Source organism: Clavelina lepadiformis, chromosome 3 (genome assembly GCF_947623445.1).
Source record: "Clavelina lepadiformis chromosome 3, kaClaLepa1.1, whole genome shotgun sequence".
Lineage (NCBI taxonomy): Eukaryota > Metazoa > Chordata > Ascidiacea > Aplousobranchia > Clavelinidae > Clavelina > Clavelina lepadiformis.
This window is the reverse complement of record NC_135242.1, coordinates 3,210,598-3,231,389: the sequence shown is the minus strand read 5'-3', so window position 1 is coordinate 3,231,389 and position 20,792 is coordinate 3,210,598. Positions and strand designations below refer to the sequence as shown.

At 39.3% G+C, this 20,792-nt stretch overlaps 4 protein-coding genes across 5 annotated transcripts; 1 reads left to right on the top strand and 3 right to left on the bottom strand.

Annotated features, from left to right (window-relative positions):
* Window positions 1–71: 71 nt before the first annotated feature.
* LOC143450380 (uncharacterized) lies at window positions 72–4,177 on the bottom strand. The gene is made up of 3 exons (XM_076950900.1): window positions 3,919–4,177; window positions 2,036–2,224; window positions 72–1,889 (listed from the first exon to the last, which is right to left on the bottom strand). The coding sequence occupies exons 1-3, from the start codon at window positions 4,071–4,073 to the stop codon at window positions 1,292–1,294; spliced, it is 942 nt and encodes a 313-aa protein (XP_076807015.1). The 5' UTR covers window positions 4,074–4,177; the 3' UTR covers window positions 72–1,291.
* A 482-nt stretch (window positions 4,178–4,659) lies between these two features.
* On the top strand, window positions 4,660–7,482 carry LOC143449238 (mediator of RNA polymerase II transcription subunit 30-like). Its single transcript, XM_076949350.1, has 4 exons — window positions 4,660–5,921; window positions 6,305–6,504; window positions 6,688–6,739; window positions 6,933–7,482. The coding sequence occupies exons 1-4, from the start codon at window positions 5,817–5,819 to the stop codon at window positions 7,065–7,067; spliced, it is 492 nt and encodes a 163-aa protein (XP_076805465.1). The 5' UTR covers window positions 4,660–5,816; the 3' UTR covers window positions 7,068–7,482.
* LOC143449240 (DAZ-associated protein 2-like) lies at window positions 7,206–9,111 on the bottom strand. The gene is made up of 5 exons (XM_076949354.1): window positions 8,973–9,111; window positions 8,741–8,809; window positions 8,493–8,602; window positions 8,293–8,394; window positions 7,206–7,347 (listed from the first exon to the last, which is right to left on the bottom strand). The coding sequence occupies exons 1-5, from the start codon at window positions 9,004–9,006 to the stop codon at window positions 7,219–7,221; spliced, it is 444 nt and encodes a 147-aa protein (XP_076805469.1). The 5' UTR covers window positions 9,007–9,111; the 3' UTR covers window positions 7,206–7,218.
* On the bottom strand, window positions 9,063–11,898 carry LOC143449239 (uncharacterized). 2 transcript variants are annotated; one of them, XM_076949353.1, is made up of 5 exons: window positions 11,345–11,898; window positions 11,073–11,221; window positions 10,075–10,190; window positions 9,849–9,965; window positions 9,063–9,672 (listed from the first exon to the last, which is right to left on the bottom strand). In XM_076949353.1, exons 2-5 carry the CDS (start codon window positions 11,164–11,166, stop codon window positions 9,544–9,546), a joined length of 456 nt encoding a protein of 151 aa, XP_076805468.1. In that variant the 5' UTR covers window positions 11,167–11,221; window positions 11,345–11,898; the 3' UTR covers window positions 9,063–9,543. The 2 variants fall into 2 exon arrangements, with proteins under 2 accessions (XP_076805468.1, XP_076805467.1); XM_076949352.1 differs by having other exon boundaries at window positions 11,073–11,135; window positions 11,345–11,730.
* Between the last annotated feature and the right edge of the window lie 8,894 nt (window positions 11,899–20,792).

Here is a 20,792-nt window from a genome sequence, read left to right as displayed (position 1 = left end):
CACCACTTTGTAAATGATTAACCATGGCATTTCCTGTTTACTATATCTACTGAAATCTGCTCTGTGACCACTTGAAAGTATATGTCATGGTTTATTAAAATAGCAAATGCAAAATTGTGTCAATGCATGCATGGAGAGAAATGGAATGCATTTTACAGATGAGAACTTACAGATGATAATGATGCATTATTTTGAGATTAGCACAGGTTGACGAAAAGATATTTTGTAAATAATGATGATGCAGTAATTGTATAATCTGATTACAATCAAAACCTCGTTACAGAATTAAAAACTATAAATATGTGACACCTACTGGGCTACTACTGTGACATTACAACCAAGGTTATAATTATAGAGTAAAATAACTTTGGCAAGATTATTATTATTATAATATTAAAGGAAAATGGTTTTAAAAGCTATAGGTAGGCCACTAGGCATAACGTGTTGAAACGACAATAAAATAAAGCATTAAAAAATCGTGAAAACTAGTGTTAGAAATATAAATAAAACGATAAGAGAAGGAGGAATGTGAAGGTATCATATCATATCATAATCAAATCACCTCATGCAGATGTAATTACTTTTATTTGACACGTGTTCAATTTAAATTTTTAAAAACAATCTGGATTTTTTATTCGAAATTGGCTCAACAAAATTTTGAAAAATACCGCAAGTTAAACTTATATAAACCCGGAATGCACAAAGGAAAACAAACGAAGTTTCATAAGCCAGTAAACATTGCTCCATTTATTCAAGGCAAATTATGCTATATAGCACATGCACTATGCACACCTTATGCAAAAACTTGAACTAGTGTTTACAAAGTTACAAAAAAATTACTGGTTACCTATTTTAAATAAACAATAAAACCACTATTTGTGCTTAGCAAGCACATAATGCTGAACACATAGCAAAGCATGTGAAGAAATGCATGATATGACATCATGAGTGTAGATCATTTTGGAACTGAAATAACTTTTTAAACTTTCTATAAATCAGGAAATCTTTATTCACTTAAAAATTTACAAATGATTAGAAGTGAAAGATTATTGTAAAACTCACAAAACTCATATTGTTAAAAAATTATAAACACCATTGTGACCACCACCATAGTAGAAAGCACTGATTCATGCAAGATAACAAGATATTACAGGAGAAGATCTCACTTCAGGATGACATACTGTGTTTATTGCACATTTTAACACTCCAGTGGTGAGGTGAAGTTATACCGGTGGAACACGTATCGTGAGAACTGGCCAGCAGCACTCTGCTACCTTATTTGGACATGCTTTTATGATGAAAGAAATAAAATAATATCCTCTCGAAATTTTCCGTGCATTTCAAGAAATTTGAAAGAAATCAAAGAATCGTTAACTTCTTCTTCAGAAATGTGACTTTGGTTTTTATGATATGTCATTCCAACTTTATTTTTTGCATTTTTCGACTGAACGTTCTTCTTCCTTCCAAGATGTGGACTAATCTTCTTCATCACTGATTTCCGTACTTTTGCCGATGGCAGCTTCAGTTTTTCTCTCATTTGAGGAGAATCATCTGAATTGTTAAGTTCATTAGAAGAACGAGAGCGAGTCAATTTATTCGATGTCTTTTGATTTTGAAATACACTGAAGCTCAAAAAATCATCATCATCATCATCACTCAAAGAATCACCGTCATTTAAATCCACAATATTATTCAAAGAGCTGGATTTAGGAGGCGGTAAGGCAAAATGGTTCTCATGAATGCTTATATCGGATTTGGTTGTAGATTTAACACTATTGTCTGAATAGGAACTGGGTGTAAGAGACCGTAGTTTTGATTGTGACAACTTTATTTTGGACTTAAGCATTTCAACATCACGCTCCACACCTTCTACCAGAATTTGCATGTATCTGAAAGAAGAATACAAATACACTTAAAGAAATGCAAGATTCGAACAAAAAAGTGTCAAAATATTATCTTTAGTACAATACCAGTAGTTTCTATTTCTCTAAAATATTATTAGTGAGATTTTGAGAATACAGTGCAAATATTTAACCTGTAACTACAGCTTGATAATGCTTTAATCCAACTTGTACAAGCCTCATCATTTTCAGAAGTTAACTTGTATACTCTTGTGCCATCACCAGTGAAATGTATGGAAAATGTATATGCTGAATCAGCCCCTTCGGATAGCTGCACAAAGCAATTCTCCAATATTATCACACCAATTGGTTCACGATCATACCTGCAAAAAATTTCACTACTACTGTCTAGAATTCACAACACGAAACTGCATTTAGAAGAAGAACTCAAGATGTGCAATGCAAGCACGTAAATCAAAATGGGCTTAAGAAGGACTATTGACTACTATCAGGGAAGGTGTGGAGGGGGGAATAAGGAAGAATCGAGAAAAATTAAAAGGCTTAGTGTGTATTGTTCCTGTCCCCATACAATATTACTTAAAAATGTCATTAACCAGTTAAAGCACCCACTCAAGCTTTTGTTACATTCTCAAATAACTATGAATATATTGAATTTACTACGTTCGGTAGATCGACTTTGATTTTTTGTTAAGGTTTTTGGAGTGTTTTGTTCGTCTGTGTGTTCAGCTTGAGCAAATCAATCAGTCATTATAATATCACAGTCTAATTAATACTACGAATAACTACAAAACTCACATTATGACCACTAAGTTTTAACTGCAAATACACCAAGTTTATTAATTGACCTTTTGTGATAACATCACACCACAACAACATATCGAATATTATAAGCAGAGATGGGCATGAGTGCGCTCCTTTTTTTAGGAGCGATCTCAGAGGTGACGTTCTTTTTTAAGCGTGGGAACGGAACCATAAGACTACTTTTATGTACAGTAGTTAACAAAAAATAGCACACACAATTCCTCCTCCGCAAAGTTAATGTCAAAAAGTAAACAACATTAACATACAACACTAAGCACATCAGTACTAGGTTATGGTGGTTCAACATAAACAATTTGTTTATCAAGCTGACAACAATGAGCCGAGTTGTCATCATGGTGTTGCAATTTTGTCCACAATCGCACAGCACAATTTTGCAATTTTGCTGTTGTTTTACAACTTAACCGATATACCCAAAACCGAATCTATTCGGGCTTGGGTTCGCATTTTCCATTCCCAGTAGTAACCAACGCGCTTAATAACACCATGTATGATTGATATTTAATAATCATCTAAAAAAAGATTATACAAAGTAAATTAAAATTTCTCTGGGCGCTAATTGAGATCAGAATAATATCGGTTTCAAATATACGAACCAAATAGCCTTGGATTTGGTTTTTAACGATTCGATATTCTAAATTGCACATCCCTAGCCATACTTCCCACTATATAGCGCCCTATTAAAACTTCTGCTTAAACTAGGAACCTAAGACAATATTCTTTAACATATATTGCATTGTTTATTTATTGTCCGTGGAGGAACGAAAAATAAAATGCTAATCATTATAGTGTGAAAAAATAACAATTCCACCAGCAAACAATGAGCGGGAAAAATCAGCAAAGCGCAAAGGTTTAAAACATACAAGAATAATGTAATCAAAATATGAAAAATAAAAATGAATAATGGTTGGCACCCTACAGGAAGGTTTGTATGTATGTTTGTATGCCGGATTGATCTGGTGCACAAAGTTGGCTTTTGCGGCGCCAATTTTCTGACGCAGAATTGCTATTTTGCTCTATGGTGTATGCTATAAGTATTACGTTGGCGTGGCTCAAAGTTTGGCATCACAATTATTGGCGCACTAAATGCAAACTTTCCAGTAGAGGGTTAGCACGGCCACTAAACATAACCTACAATAAACAAGTGAAAAATCATACACTGATAAATCACGATAGGCAGATAGACTTACAAAATAATCAATTTCAGACTTTAGCTATACTGTACAAAAGTGCTGACCTTCTTTCAAAGTAGAAAAACAAATTTCCTTTCAAAACACACCAGCGCTTCTGATAGCTCGTATTTAATTCACCTTTCTTCCATAACCAACCTTCTTTATCCGGTGGCACGTGACAGGAAGCATAGTAAGCGAGCTGTTTATCATTAATCTTCATGTTTTCAGCTTAAAACAGCATTATTAAACACATCATAACCATAACAAACCAAATTGATATCTCTGGTGCCGCCCCTGCGAGCCCATATATCGTACACCTTTACTACCAGTTCACCACGGTTCCAACCATAGATATCCTATAAAACACAATAATAAGAAGAACAATCTAGTGTTTTATAGGATATCTATGGTTCCAACTCTATATAATGGTGTGCCTAGAGTACATCAATACGGTACCTAACGGGACTTAAAGTTTTACTAGTGGTTCCGCTTCGGCACTTCCTAAAACGTTTTCAACGAAAATACAAAACACTTTTTCATATCAGTATAGCAATACAGATAAACGTAAAGTCGACGTTAGGAAAGAAGTCATAAAAACCGATGAAGTCAAATGAAAAACCATGCAGCAAGTTCATGTGCATTTCAAAGCAAAAAATTTCATTTGCAGTTTTCACTTTTGCGATAGGTACCTACAGTAACCGCAATGTGCTTGGCGAGTTTGAAAGCACTACTCCTGCTCGTTAGCTGTTCATGAACATGTGTTTTGTTGTGCTATAACTACAACGGTTAGCGTCGTAACTTTCGCTCCGCTCAGTTAATGGCGAAAAATAAATATAAATAAATACAATACTGTAGGCTATTTTGTGAAAGAAGTGCTGGAGTAACTAGTAAACGTTAATTAGACCAGGATTGCCAGGTCTACGCCTCTCGGGCTGGTTTACAAATCTGAAAATGTTACAGTTAACACAAACAACTAACGTTTAATTTCCTTGCGTCCTTTTCCTATACAAGCGTTTCGAATCCGCCCGTTTCTTTGTAATTATGATATTCATATTGTTACGTCATTCGTATCTGACGTGACCAATCAAGCTTTTGTTCGATTACAATTGTTGGTTATTGCCTGGTATCACAATATCTGGTGTGGAGGCCGTGTTATGCTTCTGTTAATATTTTAGCACCACTGTAGTTAATTTCTTGCACGTTCTAAGACTTGAGGCTTTGTCACATTTTCTTGCTCGCTGGTAATTTTAGGTAATGCTATTCTTGTGCTTTTTATCACCGTGATTCTGGCAGAATCCTACCAAGATCATGGAATTCAAAGCAACAAAAGGGCAAAGCGACACGGCTCAGCCGCGCACAAACGCGTAGCAAAGCAACATGCGTGAATTAAGCATCCATACCAGGTAGTCAACAAGCATTAACTACAACGAAGTAATGTATAATATAAGGCATAAAATCGGTAAACAAAGAAAAAAATGATTAGCTTTGCAATTAAAACAAATTTTACTTGAACAACACTCCATCCACCACCAGCATGACAGGAAATGGTGATTCGACCCAAAAATTTCAATCAATTCTGCTGCGAAATTTAACTCGGTGTTCCCACTTTTTCGTTTGCTAATATTAATATAAATTTATTCACCTTTACGATGGTATCTAATTTGCTCAGCTCAATTGGCCTGAATTAGTAGTAATTTTGAGCTAATTGATGCGACACGATAGAAATACAGTGATTCGACCCAAAATTTCAATCGATTTTGCTGAGAAATCTAACTTTGTGTACCCAGTTTTTATTTGCTCACTTTTACGATAGTATCTAATTTGCTCTAATCAAATTTCTACATATACTCTTAATAATTTTATTATGTGCCATTTTTTTGTTCGGAAAAGATATTTTATTGGAAAACATTTTTAAGATTTATTGTAATTAGACTACAATGTGATAATCTTGTAAGATAACATCATGAGTGCAGAGGAAAACAAACCAAAGATAACCCCTTTGGGTTTATGCCAAGCAGGACAAGACACTGTCCAAGAAATCACTCAAAAAACACACGAAATGTTTCAGGTATTTACATATTCTGTTATCGGTACCATTGTCCATTTACATTGTGATATATTTTACTTTTGTATTGACTTAAACACAACATTGAGACATTTGATGTAACGCTTAGGCACGTAAATTTGGGTGAAAAATGTAATCGTGATGGTAAAATTAATATCAATACTGAAGAAAATGTTGATGGTATCGTTAAAAGTTTTTATATTTTAATACCATAACTTGCCTTTAAAGAATAATGTTATAATGTGTACATGGTATATTGTCTGTTTCATATTAATAACTTTGTATGTATTGTACTTACTAATTAGATAATAATTGATCTAAGGACAACACGATGAGTGAACTGTGTGTAGCTTGAAGTAATAAGCCTTCTGTTTGTGTGGTTTCAGGCACTGAAATTAACACAGTTACCCAATGGAACAGTAACAGGAACACGAAATGCACAAGACAGAATTATGAAACTCAAAGATCTGTTGGCCAAGATGGATCCTCTCTTCAAGAGGCTTAGAGTCATCTACACAGAGTGTCAGAAGCACACCAGTGACTTGGAGCAATACAAGGGTAACCTCGTTCCATTGATGAGCAACAGGTATGATGTGTAATTGGTGTGAACTATGGGTGTTTACTAGCATGCAAACCAAGAAAATTAGATTCTAAATGAAGAAACCAGTCACAGAATGTGGTTGAGGTTCAATTCTACTTTAATAATATTCGTAAATCTAATAAAAAGGCCTCAACTCTGAGTTAATTATTTGTTTTATTTATTTTAAAGTGGAAATGGTGGTAGTGACAAAGAGAATCCTCCAAAATCTGCCAGAGAACAGGTGATTTGTCTCTCCTAATCCTGCACTAGCATAGCCCTTACAATGCTACATCAATAATCTCACTAAACAAAGCATTGTTTCGGTATTTAATCATTTAATATTAATATCAATAATTCCGTAACAATTAAACTTGCAACATTTAATGTACACAATGCACAGTTGAGCACACTCAGTGTTTTTCTGCATATTTTAGGCATTAGAAAGTCGGAAACTGGAACTAGAAATATCTTTGCGAATGAAGAATGATCATCTTGACAATTTGACGGCACAAATGCAAAATTTAGTGTGGGATTTAAATTCTATATTATCATCTACTACTACTACGTGAGAGTGGGCTAGCATCAGTGTACCAGGCGTGGCGAAGAAGACAAGAAACATAAATGCAATTGACGATATTATTCTGATTAATTTCATAAAATTACAGCACAATTATGAAGCATATGAACTAAGTGCGACAACAATCCTGTGCGGTTAGACTTTCACCAAAAGGTATATCCACCGTGCGAGCCCCCAGACAAGAAGTTGCCTTTACGTTGAGTGACAACAACATTATGCCCTTGTGCTGCAGCCATTTGACTTGTTGTGGGCATGCAGCCTGGTGGGGGAGGCTACAAGACCAAATCACAATACAGTTTATTATTATTAGATCATCTGTGCGTGAACATTTCTATACGTAGTAAAAGGAAGCTTTTAAATGTGAACATTTGTACTGTATTGTTGTTCAACAAATCACTCAACACTAACCCTCGAGGGTAATCTATTTAAGAAAATCACGCCTTTCAGGTTTACTCGTAGGTCCAAAAACAAGTTGATCTTATATGAAAGGTCACTACTCACTGAATATTCTGGTAAAATAATTATGAAAAATAACTAACTTCTTGGTTAGGTAATTATAAGCAAAAGAATTGGCCTTGATTGTGACTTAGATCAAGACTCTTGTGATGTCATACGTAATCACAGACAACATTTGCAAATTCATAAATTTAGCAGTACCTACTGTGCAGTATATAACGTATGCATCTGTTAAAGCTGTATTGATTCCTCTAACTGCCAATAGCTTGACAGCCTATAGCCCAACCACAACAACCATTATGTTTGACGAGTAGCCTATGTGGTCCAAAGGATGCCATAACTTCAGACTCAAATATTTGGGCTACCAAATTTTTTGTTTAAAACAAACGTAATTTATTCAATTACAATGCTTCACGTAGCAAATTTGTTCACATGGCGTCTAATTGGACATAACTCCTGTGACCTACACTTCTGACTTAAGGTGACTATGTAAGGAAAGCAACAGCAGTAGTATATTGTAAAGCAACTTGACTAATCCATGACTTAACAAGAGCCTTAATCTACGTCACAATGAAGGCCAAAAACTAAAATTTTTTGCGATTTTATTTTTCCGATAACTACGAATTATTTTTCAAAAATATTTTACCAGAATGTACAGTTGATAGTGTAGTTTCATATAAGAACAACTTATTTTGAACATACCGCTCACTTTAGGGTACTCTGTTTACGGAATATCACAGTGATATTCTACTCTTACATACCGGTAATGAACTGCTGCCATGATCAAACCTAGCTCCGGCATCAAAACCTCCCTGTACAACGACCGTCGCCGGAGGAACCTGTGATCTTGCTGGTTGGTAATACTAAAAAACATCAGCAAAATGAGCATATAACTGGCCAATGTCACCACTCATGATACAACGTGTCTGTCTAAATCATATAGAAGGCAAAAACATCAAACCTGTTGGGGCATGGGTTGAGGCTGGGGATAACCAGCGGGTGCAGGTGGGGCATAAGAAGGGGGCTGCGCTGAGTATGCAGGTGGTGGGCCCTGGTGTGGATATGGCACACCTATGAAAAATGTTTTACAAAAACAATTGAAAATGGTACCCATGGTGTACAGCTGTGTTATTTTGTTGCATCTGAAAACATTTCCAAGAGGACTTGCTTAACAAACCAATCATAGCACAACAAGACTCTGTTTATTACCTTGTGGTGGGTATGCAGATGGCCCAGGCTGTCCTAAAGGAGCTTGTGTAGGATATGAATATGATGCACCTATAAAATAATCATTAAACCGATGCATTGTTTATAACAATTCATAAAGTTCTACGGCATTAGTGTTTTCTGGCAATAAAACATGTCCATTTCCAACATTACTAACCACAAATATTTTGATGGTAAAGCAATTGACATTAGCAAGACGAAACATAATCCATACCTGGAATGGGTTGCTTCTTTTCATTGTTCGACATCTTGTTTTCAATTTCGCAGATTCAGTTTTACGTATAAAGTACTTACGCTAACTTAGCTATCTTGGAATGAATTATATTTTGTTAGCAATACGTACTACGCCTCTCAAGAAATTTGCTTGCAACTTATTAGAATAAAATCTTACAGGAAATGTTTTAATGCAGGCAATATTTCAAAGTGTGTAGTAAGTTAAAGAATATAGGACTGTTGAAACTTAACACTTGAACGATATTGAAAAAACAAAACATGGAAGTTTACGATAGGTAATTCACACTATTATAACATAAGACACCACTGAACAACACAACAATGCAAAGGTAAAATGGAAGTTAACACAAAATTCTATTACAATGGAACAAAAATACATATTTGTGTATGTTTCGGAAATAAAAACTATATCTGCTGCAAACAAAACTTCAAGACTAAACAAACACAGGCGACATATAAAGGTGGATTCACCACAAAAATTTGTTTAAGTTAAATCAAAAATAAGCGCAGTATCTTAAAACAAAAGTTGCTTTGAGACTTAAATTTTCTTTCTACCAAAAAGTATATCCAGCACCAGAACCACCCGAGAAAAAATCCGCTTTCTGTTGTGTGACGACAACATTTTGTCCTTGCGATGCAGCTACTTGTGCTGCCGTCGGTAGACAACCTGGTGGTGGTGGCTGCAAAAAGTGGATGATTGAGTGTTAGGATTGAGAAATTAGGATGCAATGCATTGTTCTCACTCTGGGTCTTTATATTGGCTTGCGTGAGCTTTATATTGCTTTGATTTAATTCACTATCAGTTGAAAAAATATTGAAGCATTATACAAGCACGAAGTATTTTGCTCATAATTACTGGTAGTGATGGTCCTTGAAGATCGAAACGTGCGCCAGCATCAAATCCACCATTTACTACAACAGTCTGGCCAGCAGCAAACTGTGCCTGTGGTCCTTGACCAGGTGGTGGGTAATACTACAAAAGCAGTTGTTGTTTAAACATAAACATCACATAACTTACTGCATTAATCAACACAAGTTTGCTGAATAACAACTCATTATTGCGTGATAGATACAAGGTATACCTGGGGAGGTAAAGGATTTCCAGAAGGTGGATTTCCAACCGGAGGATAACCTACTGGAGGAGCTTGCATCATTGGTGGCGGCGGAGAAGCTTGTGCAGAATAGGGAGGTGGTGCACCTTGAAAGAGCAAGGAAGCATTTATGAATACAACTTCAATTAAAAAGTTTAAAATTTTTGATGCTCAGGAATGAACTATACATATATGTGTACATACAAACCTGATAACAACAATTATGCTATAGGCTACTTACTGAGCTTATTTTAACTAGTTACAAGACTATAAGTCAGTTTCAAGAATAGTTATTTTTAAATAATTGGTGATTCATTAAAATAGTTCTTGTGATCTACAAATTCAGGGATGAGCAATTTAACAGAGTCTGTCAAAGTTTAAGCCGCAAATATAAAACACAGTCTTTTTAAGATCTTAGTGCACATTTGTGCTTTCTAAAATCTCTGAATTAGCTAGATGAGAAAAAATTTAAAATTGCAGTTTGGCCAATTCCAAGATTTTAAATGTTACAAATTGAAACTGTTTAAAAACAGTATAAACAAAGTAACCAAAATATCACAGAAAATTCTAATTTGATGACCTGGAATCATCAGAAAATTCTGATGATTCCAGGTCAATTAAACCACAGGACAACCAACATTCATTCATCAGTTGCTTGAACACATCACATGCTCGTCTGCTTAATTTTCGCTTTTTCAACATGTATTTTATGGATTTAACTTATTATAACTTTAGTGGCCACGCTAGTTGTTACCAGCAAATATACACTTTTATGCACTTTGTCCTGTTCATTGCCGTGTGTTAGTAACAAATAACTTGATTTTTCATCCCCACCATGCTTTTGACAAAATATAAAATGATTGATTGAACATCTCTGAACTGAATAATCCTTAGGTTGAAATGTCTCTTTTACTTTTCCAGAATTGAATCATCCATGGGTTGAACTGACTAACCAACCCCCCTATGATTAATGTTACCAAAAGCGGTACCTGGTGGAGGTGCTGATGGACCAGGCTGTCCAACACTTCCTTGAGTGGGGTAAGATGCAGGACCTGCAGATATGCATGTTATACATAGAAACATAGTATCAGAAAGAAACTTGTGAGAGGATGCGCAGTATCATATAACACACGTTTCACTGTAACATCACTGTTTTTGAAAATTAAAACACATGGTATTAGAATTCTGAGGCAAGAAATTACTTTGAGACAACATGCCGATTTTTTTATTTATAGATATACAAATTATCATACACACTCACCATTACTAGATTTCTTTTCTTTCTTTTTATTTTTGCCGAAAAGAGGCATGACAATGTCAGTATTTAAAAGTTATATGAATGCTTCAAGATTAATTAGCGCTACAGTCTAACTTACATAAAAGCATAGAAACACATTTAAATTGGACATGTGAGCCAGGATGGAAAGCATAGTATTTTCAACAAGCAATTTTGTGGGCAAAACCATAAAACTTTGCATGATGGTGTATTTGCATTGGAGAGCAATTTCTTATTATTTTTAATGTAAATCGGCATTCAAACAAATAAACAACTAACTTTGCCTTGTTTATTTATTATAAATCCGTGTGAATGAGAAAAAGCTTGTTACATTATACAGGTTGATAGTTTTTGTGCATAAATGAGGTGATTCACTCTGTCTACTGTCTTATAGTGTCAGTTTTCAACTTGACATTCGTCAAAACAAGATGTTCCTCAACTTTGTTTCTTTTCGATAGAAAAATCTTATTTTCCTCAGTTGCCCTTAAATTTTGAGTACCAAATCAATGTTAGTCCAGGACTTAGAAGACGTACAATTTCAATTATGCTTACATTTTATTTAACTGTTTCTTTTTTGTGGATAGGCAAATAATAGCACTGGTCTACCTTATACATTAATTCCGAATTTATGCATTGAGCAAGTAATCTTACAGCTTGTCTTCCTATCAACTATCATCCTATGCTAGCAGAGTAATGAACAATTTTGTGAATACTCTAGAAAATAAGGTAAACTTAATATTTAGACCATCACATCGGCTACCAAAACTCTAACCGGTCTAGTGCAGAAGTGCCCACTGCCCAACCAAATGACGTCATAATTTGGGAAGTGGGGTTCAAGTATAATAATGCATGGCGTCGTTGTGCACTGCAGCACTAGACTCATGTCACCCACTCATTCTTTTTGGAAGGTTGGTTTGGTATAGAAGCATTAGAATACCATTGTGCGATTTGTTTTTAATCATATCACGAACAAAAGCTACAATGGCAATGGTCCCTTCGTCACATCATGTGATCAAACGTTTGTTTTTAAAATGACATCAAATAAACTGCGTCTTGTGATCCCACTTGTGATGACCAGAGGCGTCATTGGTTTCATCGAAGAGCTTCCCCTGGTTGTAAGTCGTAAAAGAAAATCCAATGAATTGAGTTTTTCTGATAAATTTCAGCACACAACACAAATGTAAATTTTAGGTAGTCGTCAAAAGAAGTGTTCGAATTCATACCAGCATAGTACTGTAGGCTGGTAGGTTGCGTATATGACGACAGGTATTTTGAAATTTGACTTCTGGCGGGTGGATAAACGCTCGACTATCTAACTTAATTTAGGTGCAATTTAGAATCTCAAAATCGCTTGTTCTAAGGATATACCTAGCATAGACGACGTTCCTATGGTGCACGCAGCGAATTGTAAGCCTGATAGTTTTTAGGGCCACTTTTAAACTCTGTAGTCTAAATAAGATACAAAAATGCCACAAAACCAAATGACTTTTGTTTTGAGTTTCTTCTTAAAACTCCGGGAAGGGCGAAAGGTATAGCGTAACCCTTGCCGTGTAAAATAAATTTGGTTGATCACATTAACATTTCGATCTATCACCTAATTTTGTCAGTTATATTCGGTAGATTGAAATCGTGACAACCATTGTCTTTGCTGAAAGATTATGAGTTGCGGTAAATCGTGACAAGCTGTAAGTCAGAACAAATGTTTGATTCAAGACAAGTCAAATTAAGTTGCGTGTGTTACCTGAGTTAAGGAGCCTACACGCGTTTAACCTTTATTTGAAAGTTGGTTATCTTGTTATACTACCCGCCGCACACGGCTGTTTCAAATTTAGTCTGGCTGGTACTTTTTTTTATAAGAATTATCCACAAAATTATTTACTTGCTCAAATAGGCTTATTTACCGACGCAGCTCTTGAGAAAATAAGTAAATCGGTTTTTACCGCAGATAACATTAGAAGTTAGAATGTAGTGGCTTGGGAGCCACATCCAATACCACTATATGAATTGTGGAAACATGCGCCATTTAGTTACTGAAACATTGTTCATAATAAAACTGCAACTAGCATTTCTGCAAGCTGCAATCTAGCTGCAGTTGCAACTTGATGAAACCACAATTATTGTCGTTTAATATTTGGAAACTGCCCTAAATAACTTTATGTGAAAACGCTGTTTAGTGCGTTACCAGGTGATTTCATAACATCCTAGTTTTAACTGAATGTAATTCCCATTGCCAACGCTTTGCCTTTATCGTTCACACATTCTGAAATGTTCGTGTATATTGTGTTGAATATTTCCGTTCACATCGCTCCGCTTTATAAACTCGTGCTGATACGCGAGTACGGCGCAGACAGAGAGATATCGAATCGTACGAACGTATTACGTCAGTCGTGTTAAAATGTAATTCGTTAGACTTGTTTTAATTGGTGAATGCTAAGTTTGTGCTTGTGTCATATTAATCGGAACCTGTACAGTTCCTACAATAAAGGATTGTTTTCTGATAAACTGTATCTGTTAATCGTAATAGCTTTCGGCTAGTAACAGTAGTAACACGTTAAGGTTAGAGATTTCTAACCGCACGCAACCACGGAGTCAGATCATTAATTCGGCAGGTAACCTAAGACCGAATAGCTAGTTAAATCAAGCAGCAGTGCCTCTGCATTTTGGTGACAACCGACGTGGACACGACGTGTTTCAACAATCCCTACAAACCCCGTTCTTCACTGGTAAGTGAATTTTGCATGTTCTCTTTAAAAATAGCTGCAACCCTAATTGAAATGCATGCACACCAGCCCAGCTTGTAATGCATGCTCACTTCGCTTAGGCTGTCATTTTACACCGCGCTAGAATATGCAATAAAAGTCTTGTCGTGAAAATTCTTTTCGGGATCTTTTGTGCCCAACAGTTTTGCGGGGTGTCGGCGAAATTTTATCGGTTCTGATAAATGCCAAAAAAGTTGCCGACATTACGGAAATTGACTTCTGTACCAGGCAAAGCTAAGACAGAGTATCACGTTAGCACACGAGCAACCCCACGGCCCGAACAGTCAATTCAGGAAAAGACCATGTCAGGCGAAAACGAAGAACCATCGGCGGAGCCCTCCAGCAATGAGGAGCCCGGACCCTCTGGCCTGGGGACTGACAGGAAAGAACTGATAAGTGCGCGGACACAGGACACTACTTCGAGGAATGATTTGTTTTCACACGTCAAGCTTCCTACCTTTTGGAAATTCAATCCCGAAGCATGGATCTCCCACCTGGAACACAAATTTTCTCTGTATCGCATCGCTTCGCAAACAAACCGTTACTTGCTAGCAGTAGAAGCGATACCGGCTACAGACCTCGCATTACTTCGTTTGCCTTCCGCGTCGGCCCAGGACTGTTACGACACCTTGATCAACGAAATTTCGAGGAACTTTGATAAACGTGAGGATCATTTGGATTTTTTGTTGACTGACCTCACGCTACATGGTCAGTCACCCAAGCATTTAATGCGGGAATTGATGAGTGCAGTCGGTCAAGAGAATCTCACTCCGCCAGTTGTTAAACTGATTCGTGCAAAATTTCTCAAAGCGTTACCGCCAGACGTCGCAATTGCGCTAGCCAGCGTGGAATACGAAAATCTACAGAGCCTCGCAAATAAGGCACACGAATTATTGTTGCTCAAACAACCGCAAACTTCACGGAACAACCTTTCGCTTGCTATCACTAATACAGATGGACAACAATATGCAACGAAGAGCTTCGGACCAAGAAATCCTTACTACGCCAACGAGAATCCAGCCAACCAACGCAAAGCATCCAACACGTCTTGGCAACAACGATCGTCACACGCAAACAATGGACGGTTCCACGAATCAGGCAACTACAATGTCTGCGATCGAGATGACCAACGACCAAGCGGTCCTTCCTTCACGAACAGACGCAACGACAGGTTTTCAAATTCGCCTGCCACCTTTCCGAAACGAGAATACCAACGCAACAGTTACGATGGTGCTTCCCCGGGTAATTACCCTGGTGCTTCCCGTGGCTCTGACGGCTTATGTTATTATCACGCGCGTTTTGGAAGAGATGCGCGCTGCTGTCACCCGTCATGCTATATGTGGAAAAAACAATCACAAGCGTCAAAAAACGCTTGGCGGCCGACGCATCAACAATAGAACGCACAGCCCCGTCGACCGCAATAGCTGCCACAAGAGGCTGCCCTTTGTTGACTGTATATGATTACTGCAATGACATTCATTTTTATGTTGATAGCGCGGCTTCAAATTCGCTGTTATCGGCCAGAGCAGCTGACAAAATTAATCGAGAATCAAAAGAGCCGCTGTTTGCAGCCAACAAAACGCTCATTACTACGTATGGCATTAAACAGCTTAATGTTTCTCTGCACCCTCGCTTTTCTTATCCCTTTGAGTTTGTACTGGCGGACACACCGTTTTGCATCCTGGGGTCGGATTTTCTCACCAATTACAACTTTGTCTTGGACCTTAAAGCGAAGCAGCTCATAGATGTTCCCAACCAACAACAATATACGCTAGAGCCAGAGGCGTATGACCCTCTTCGAATATCCATTCTCAGTCAGATAGATCCGGTGGGACATCTGTTACATCAATTTCCGGACCTGCTACAACCCCTGTCAGCTGCTGTTAAACCGGTGAAACATTCTATCGTTCACCATATCCATACCACAGGTCCTCCTGTACGTTCGCGCCCGCGTCGTTATAGTCCAGAAACAATGGAAATCTTGAAGAAAGAAATTGACAGCTTACTAGAACGGGAAATCATCCGCTACAGTGATTCACCTTACGGAAGCCCAGCGTTACTAGTTCCTAAAGGCTCGTCAGGCAACAAGTATCGTCTTGTAATTGATTACAAATTGGTCAATAAACAAACAACCGACAGCTGTTACCCTCTTCCGTTCCTACACAGCTTTGCAGACGTCTTATATGGTAAGACTGTCTTCTCCAAGTGCGACCTTCAAGCTGCCTACCACCAAATCCAGGTGGCTCCTGAAGACGTTCATAAGACGGCATTCGTTTGCCCCCTTGGACAATTTGAATATACAAGACTTCCGTTTGGACTGTCGGGCGCGCCACGGACGTTTTCCAGACTCATAGGGGAAGTGGTACGTCCTCTTCAACACCTGGGAATCTTTGCTTACCTCGATGATATCATCATTGGAAGTAGTAATCTGTCAGAACATCTTGAACACCTTAAGATGCTTTTTCAACGGCTTGATGAATTCGGCTTAACGTTGAATTTCGGCAAATGTGAATTCAACCGCCAGGCTCTTGAATACCTAGGACATCACATAAGCGCTGAGGGTATACGACCGACTCAAGAAAAAGTGAAGGCCATTCTTGACTACCCTCAGCCGAAAACCTGCAAACAGCTAAAAAGTTACTTGGGCGTTTATTGCTACTATTTTCGTTTCCTGAAGCATTGCTCAACCATGCTACAGCCGTTGTACAAGCTAGTTCCAGGCAATCGAAACAAACGCGCCCCTTTACAATGGAATGCGGAAGCAGAACGCGCGTTCGCCGACAGCAAACAAGCTATCGCAAATGCTAGCACATTGGCGTTTCCAAAACTTCACGCCCCAACTTATTTAACAGTTGACGCTTCATTGACCGGTATTGGAGCAACGTTGGAACAACAACAAGGAAACCAACTTGTCCCGTTAGCATTCTTTTCAAGACAGCTGACTGCAACTCAACAGAAATACAGTTGTTTCGACCGAGAACTGTTGGCCGCTTACAAGTCAATTCGACATTTTCGTTACTTCTTGACAGGCCGTCAATTCACCTTACGTACTGACCATCTACCTCTGGTTTCGAGTCTCGGAAAGCACTCCGAACATTACTCACCGAGACAATTCCGACAATTGCTGTTCATTACAGAATATACGACAACCGTGGAGCACATAAAAGGTTCTGATAACGTGGTGGCGGATCTTTTGTCAAGGTCTCATAATGCAACACCCAACATAAACGCTATTTCCAGTTTTCCGCCGCCTTTGGAATATGAGAAAATAGCAGAAGCTCAAACCACAGATCCTGCCATTCAAAAACTACGCGCCGCGACAACAGCACTCAAGCTTCAAGACTGCAAGCTGCCCAATAACGACGTAACAATTCTCTGTGACGTGTCCGCCGATGCAGAGCGTGTACTAGTCCCGTCATCCTTCCAGCGCCAAGTATTTTTGCACCTACATAATTTATCGCATCCTGGAAAGAAAGCCACCATCAAGCTCATCAAGGAACGATTTATCTGGACAGGAATGTGTAAACAGATCGCGACCTGGGTCCAGCAATGCCCAAACTGTCAAGAAGGAAAAATTTTCCGTCACACCAAAACCGCACCAGGGGCATTTAAGATTCCGGATGGTCGATTTTCCGACGTTGCAATTGACCTGATTGGACCACTTCCAACCTCACACGGTTATAAATACATTCTTACCTGCATTGACCGTTATACTCGTTTCGTTCAAGCCATACCAATCCCGGATGCCACCACAGAAACCGTCGCCGCTTACTTTGTAAATCACTGGTGTTCCTTGGTCGGCGTTCCAGTCATCCTCACAAGTGACCGTGGACCATGTTTCACAAGTTCTGCCTGGGCGGAAATTATGCGATCTCTAGGTATTCAACACAATCTGACAACATCTTACCATCCCCAGGCCAATGGAATTACGGAACGTGCAAATGCGGAGATCAAGCGCGCCATCAAGTGTTCAGACGAACCAGAGCGTTGGTTTCACAAACTGGGTTTTATTGTCCTGGCTCTGCGAAATCGCTATCTGCAGGACCTGAAATGTACACCAGCTGAGTTAACTTTTGGACACACCTTACGTCTTCCAGGTGGTTTCTTTTCTGACTCCAAGCTTGCCTCTGCAGTTCCTACATCCAGCTACCTCGGTGCGTATCGAGACTTCATCAACGACCTTCAGTTTACACCAACGACCGCGCATACGAAATTCATACAGTCCTATGTTCATCCGGATTTGAAACTTTGTGACCGCGTATATGTGCGCTGTGACCATGTCAAAAGAGCGTTGGAACGCCCTTACGTTGGCCCGTTTCCAGTATTGGAAAGATACGAAAAGTATTTTGTTATTTCCCGTCAGGGAAAACCGGACCGCGTTTCCCTCGACCGTCTAAAGCCTAGCTATACTATCGATATTGATGCGCCGTTACCAGCACCACCTTCGCATCAACAACAGAATTTTTCTTTGCAGACACAAGATCCTGCTCCGCAGCCATTGCCCTCCACCTCTGCGAGACAAGAAACGGTACCACCAACTGTCACCGCCCCGGAGCCAACAAAACCTCCTCCAACAAAACCTCCTGCGGTTATAAAGACGTCTCGAACTGGTCGTACAATCATTCCACCGAAACGTTTTGCAAATTATAAAAGCAACATGTTCATTTGCTTGATGCTTTCGTGCCTCTGCTTGTTCTCATCAGCCGAACAGAGGAACTTCCAACAAGCTGACCAAGAATTTCTATTATGCCAACGTTCGCACTCACTTGGGTTGTATACCTTTGATGACGACATGCATTGCCAAAAGCAGACACCCTTCACCATACACAACTGTTCGGCTACAGTGTTTGCTCCAGATCTGCACCTCCAGAAGATTCCGGCAACAGTTTGTACTTCACAGATTACGGCCTGGAACACCATGTATTTCTTTTTTGGGAGTTACCAGAAATCGGCCAACACCATTGACGCTCACCCACCTTACAATCAGAAATGTACGTCTTGGAATGAAACCAAAGTTTCATCAAATGGCCCACTCATTCAATCTGATCCTGCAGCGTACTCTACACGGAATGCCGTTCATTACAAGTATGCCTGGCCGACTTCAGCGTCAGGGACTGTAACCAACGACTTCCTGTATCAAACAACAATCTACTACGACTACGTCACAGACACAATGACGTCATCGCTGGGATCGCTTGCTTCGTGCTCAATTGAGCGTGGATATTGCCTAACGGGCAATCGTATGTTTATATGGCGAGTACCCGCGCGTATCAACTGCCCCCCTACCAAGCCGCTTGGATCACATAAGATGCTACTTCATTACAACTCCACGTCCTTGTATAGAGTTTCCTTACCTGACCTGGGAATCTCCGTACATCACTGGAGAAAGTGTTCCGCACGTGCGAAAAGCTGCTATGGCAAAAATATTCACTGCGACAACAACAACTTTATCTTTCGCTACCAGCAATGTACAGAGCTCGACAGACTCGCTCTCTTTCGCCCTAATCTGCCAAGGCGTGTATCTGATCATACGCCACACTCTGAATTCTCACGACTTCTGGCAACCTTTGACGGTCAACAGGACGATCTCATTTCCGAAGTTCTTACTACTTTCAACGAAGACAACAAGTTCCTACATTGTCAACTCACGAAGCTGATTGGCACACTCTACAAAGCAGTTGGGAAGATTTTCCCTACTGAGATACTGTCTTCTACTCTTGGACATCAAGCCATGGGTTCCAACCTTGGAGATTTTATGTCCAGAGCAACATGTCACGCTATCAACGGTACTGTCTTACCGTCACTTGCGTACCGCAACGCGTTCAGTCAACGCCCTCTCATCCTCTATCGCGATCAAAACGGCCACAGTCAATACGGCCAACTCATTTCAGACAACATTGTCTTACCGGGAGTACATCTGCTGGAATCGTATCGACCAGCTAGAAGTTTTGTCTTCCGAGTTCATGGGGACACTGTCCTTTATCACAACTACACCTTATCGCACGAACATGTGCAGGTGCACCAACTCAACTTACCTTTGTCGACTAGACACCTCAACTACAACGCTCCCGACTACGAGAAGATTCTCAACGAGCTGCCTGACTCCGACTCGTTCACTGACTTTCAATCGCTGCTCAGCTCTATGTCTGAAGCCAACCTGCTTAAGGAGAAAATGCGACATGTCATAACAAGTCTTACTACTACTGATGAAACTATGATCAACGGCTCCTACGTCGCAGACACGTTCGCACACGCCGCAAAACAAACGTTGCTGCTTGCATTGTCACAGATTACGAATCCTTTTCTCTCAGCCCTTATCTTCGTCCTCCAGCTACTTGCCATGATGTGGGCCTTCTGCCATACCATCGGGTTTATCCGATCATCTCCGCAGCATTTGCGGTATGCCAGATCTCTTGTATCCCGTATTCGCGCTGGACGCAGCCATCGAGATGCACCTCCACAACAAACTCATCCGTCGCCCTTGCTTCGACGTTCTCGTAACCAACCGTCCTCTTCTCGATCTTCCGATGACGCGCCGCCCGCTGCGTCGTCCCGTGATGAATTCGCGGACACAAACACACTTTAAGTTTTATTACCTGTTTCAACGTGTTTTTCGGGGCCCCGAATGTCGTATGCATGTAACCTTTTGCCATTTTCCCTTTGTCGTTGTCGAC

Bases quoted from the DNA above. Each gene is read 5' to 3' on its own strand.
- LOC143450380 (XM_076950900.1), bottom strand. From the start codon at position 4,073: ATGAAGATTAATGATAAACAGCTCGCTTACTATGCTTCCTGTCACGTG. The intron at 2,225-3,918 runs GTCAGCACTTTT...AATTTTTTGCAG, and splicing joins TTTTTCTACTTTGAAAGAAG to GTATGATCGTGAACCAATTG. The intron at 1,890-2,035 runs GTTAAATATTTG...TTCTTCTTTCAG, and splicing joins TTATCAAGCTGTAGTTACAG to ATACATGCAAATTCTGGTAG.
- LOC143449238 (XM_076949350.1), top strand. From the start codon at position 5,817: ATGAGTGCAGAGGAAAACAAACCAAAGATAACCCCTTTGGGTTTATGC. The intron at 5,922-6,304 runs GTATTTACATAT...GTGTGGTTTCAG, and splicing joins AAACACACGAAATGTTTCAG to GCACTGAAATTAACACAGTT. The intron at 6,505-6,687 runs GTATGATGTGTA...TTTATTTTAAAG, and splicing joins GTTCCATTGATGAGCAACAG to TGGAAATGGTGGTAGTGACA.
- LOC143449240 (XM_076949354.1), bottom strand. From the start codon at position 9,006: ATGTCGAACAATGAAAAGAAGCAACCCATTCCAG. The intron at 8,395-8,492 runs GTTTGATGTTTT...GATGTTTTTTAG, and splicing joins CTCAACCCATGCCCCAACAG to TATTACCAACCAGCAAGATC. The intron at 7,348-8,292 runs GTATGTAAGAGT...TTGGTCTTGTAG, and splicing joins ATGGCAGCAGTTCATTACCG to CCTCCCCCACCAGGCTGCAT.
- LOC143449239 (XM_076949352.1), bottom strand. From the start codon at position 11,393: ATGCCTCTTTTCGGCAAAAATAAAAAGAAAGAAAAGAAATCTAGTAAT. The intron at 11,136-11,344 runs GTGAGTGTGTAT...GCATATCTGCAG, and splicing joins AGAAAAGAAATCTAGTAATG to GTCCTGCATCTTACCCCACT. The intron at 9,673-9,848 runs GTAATTATGAGC...CACTTTTTGCAG, and splicing joins TTCAAGGACCATCACTACCA to CCACCACCACCAGGTTGTCT.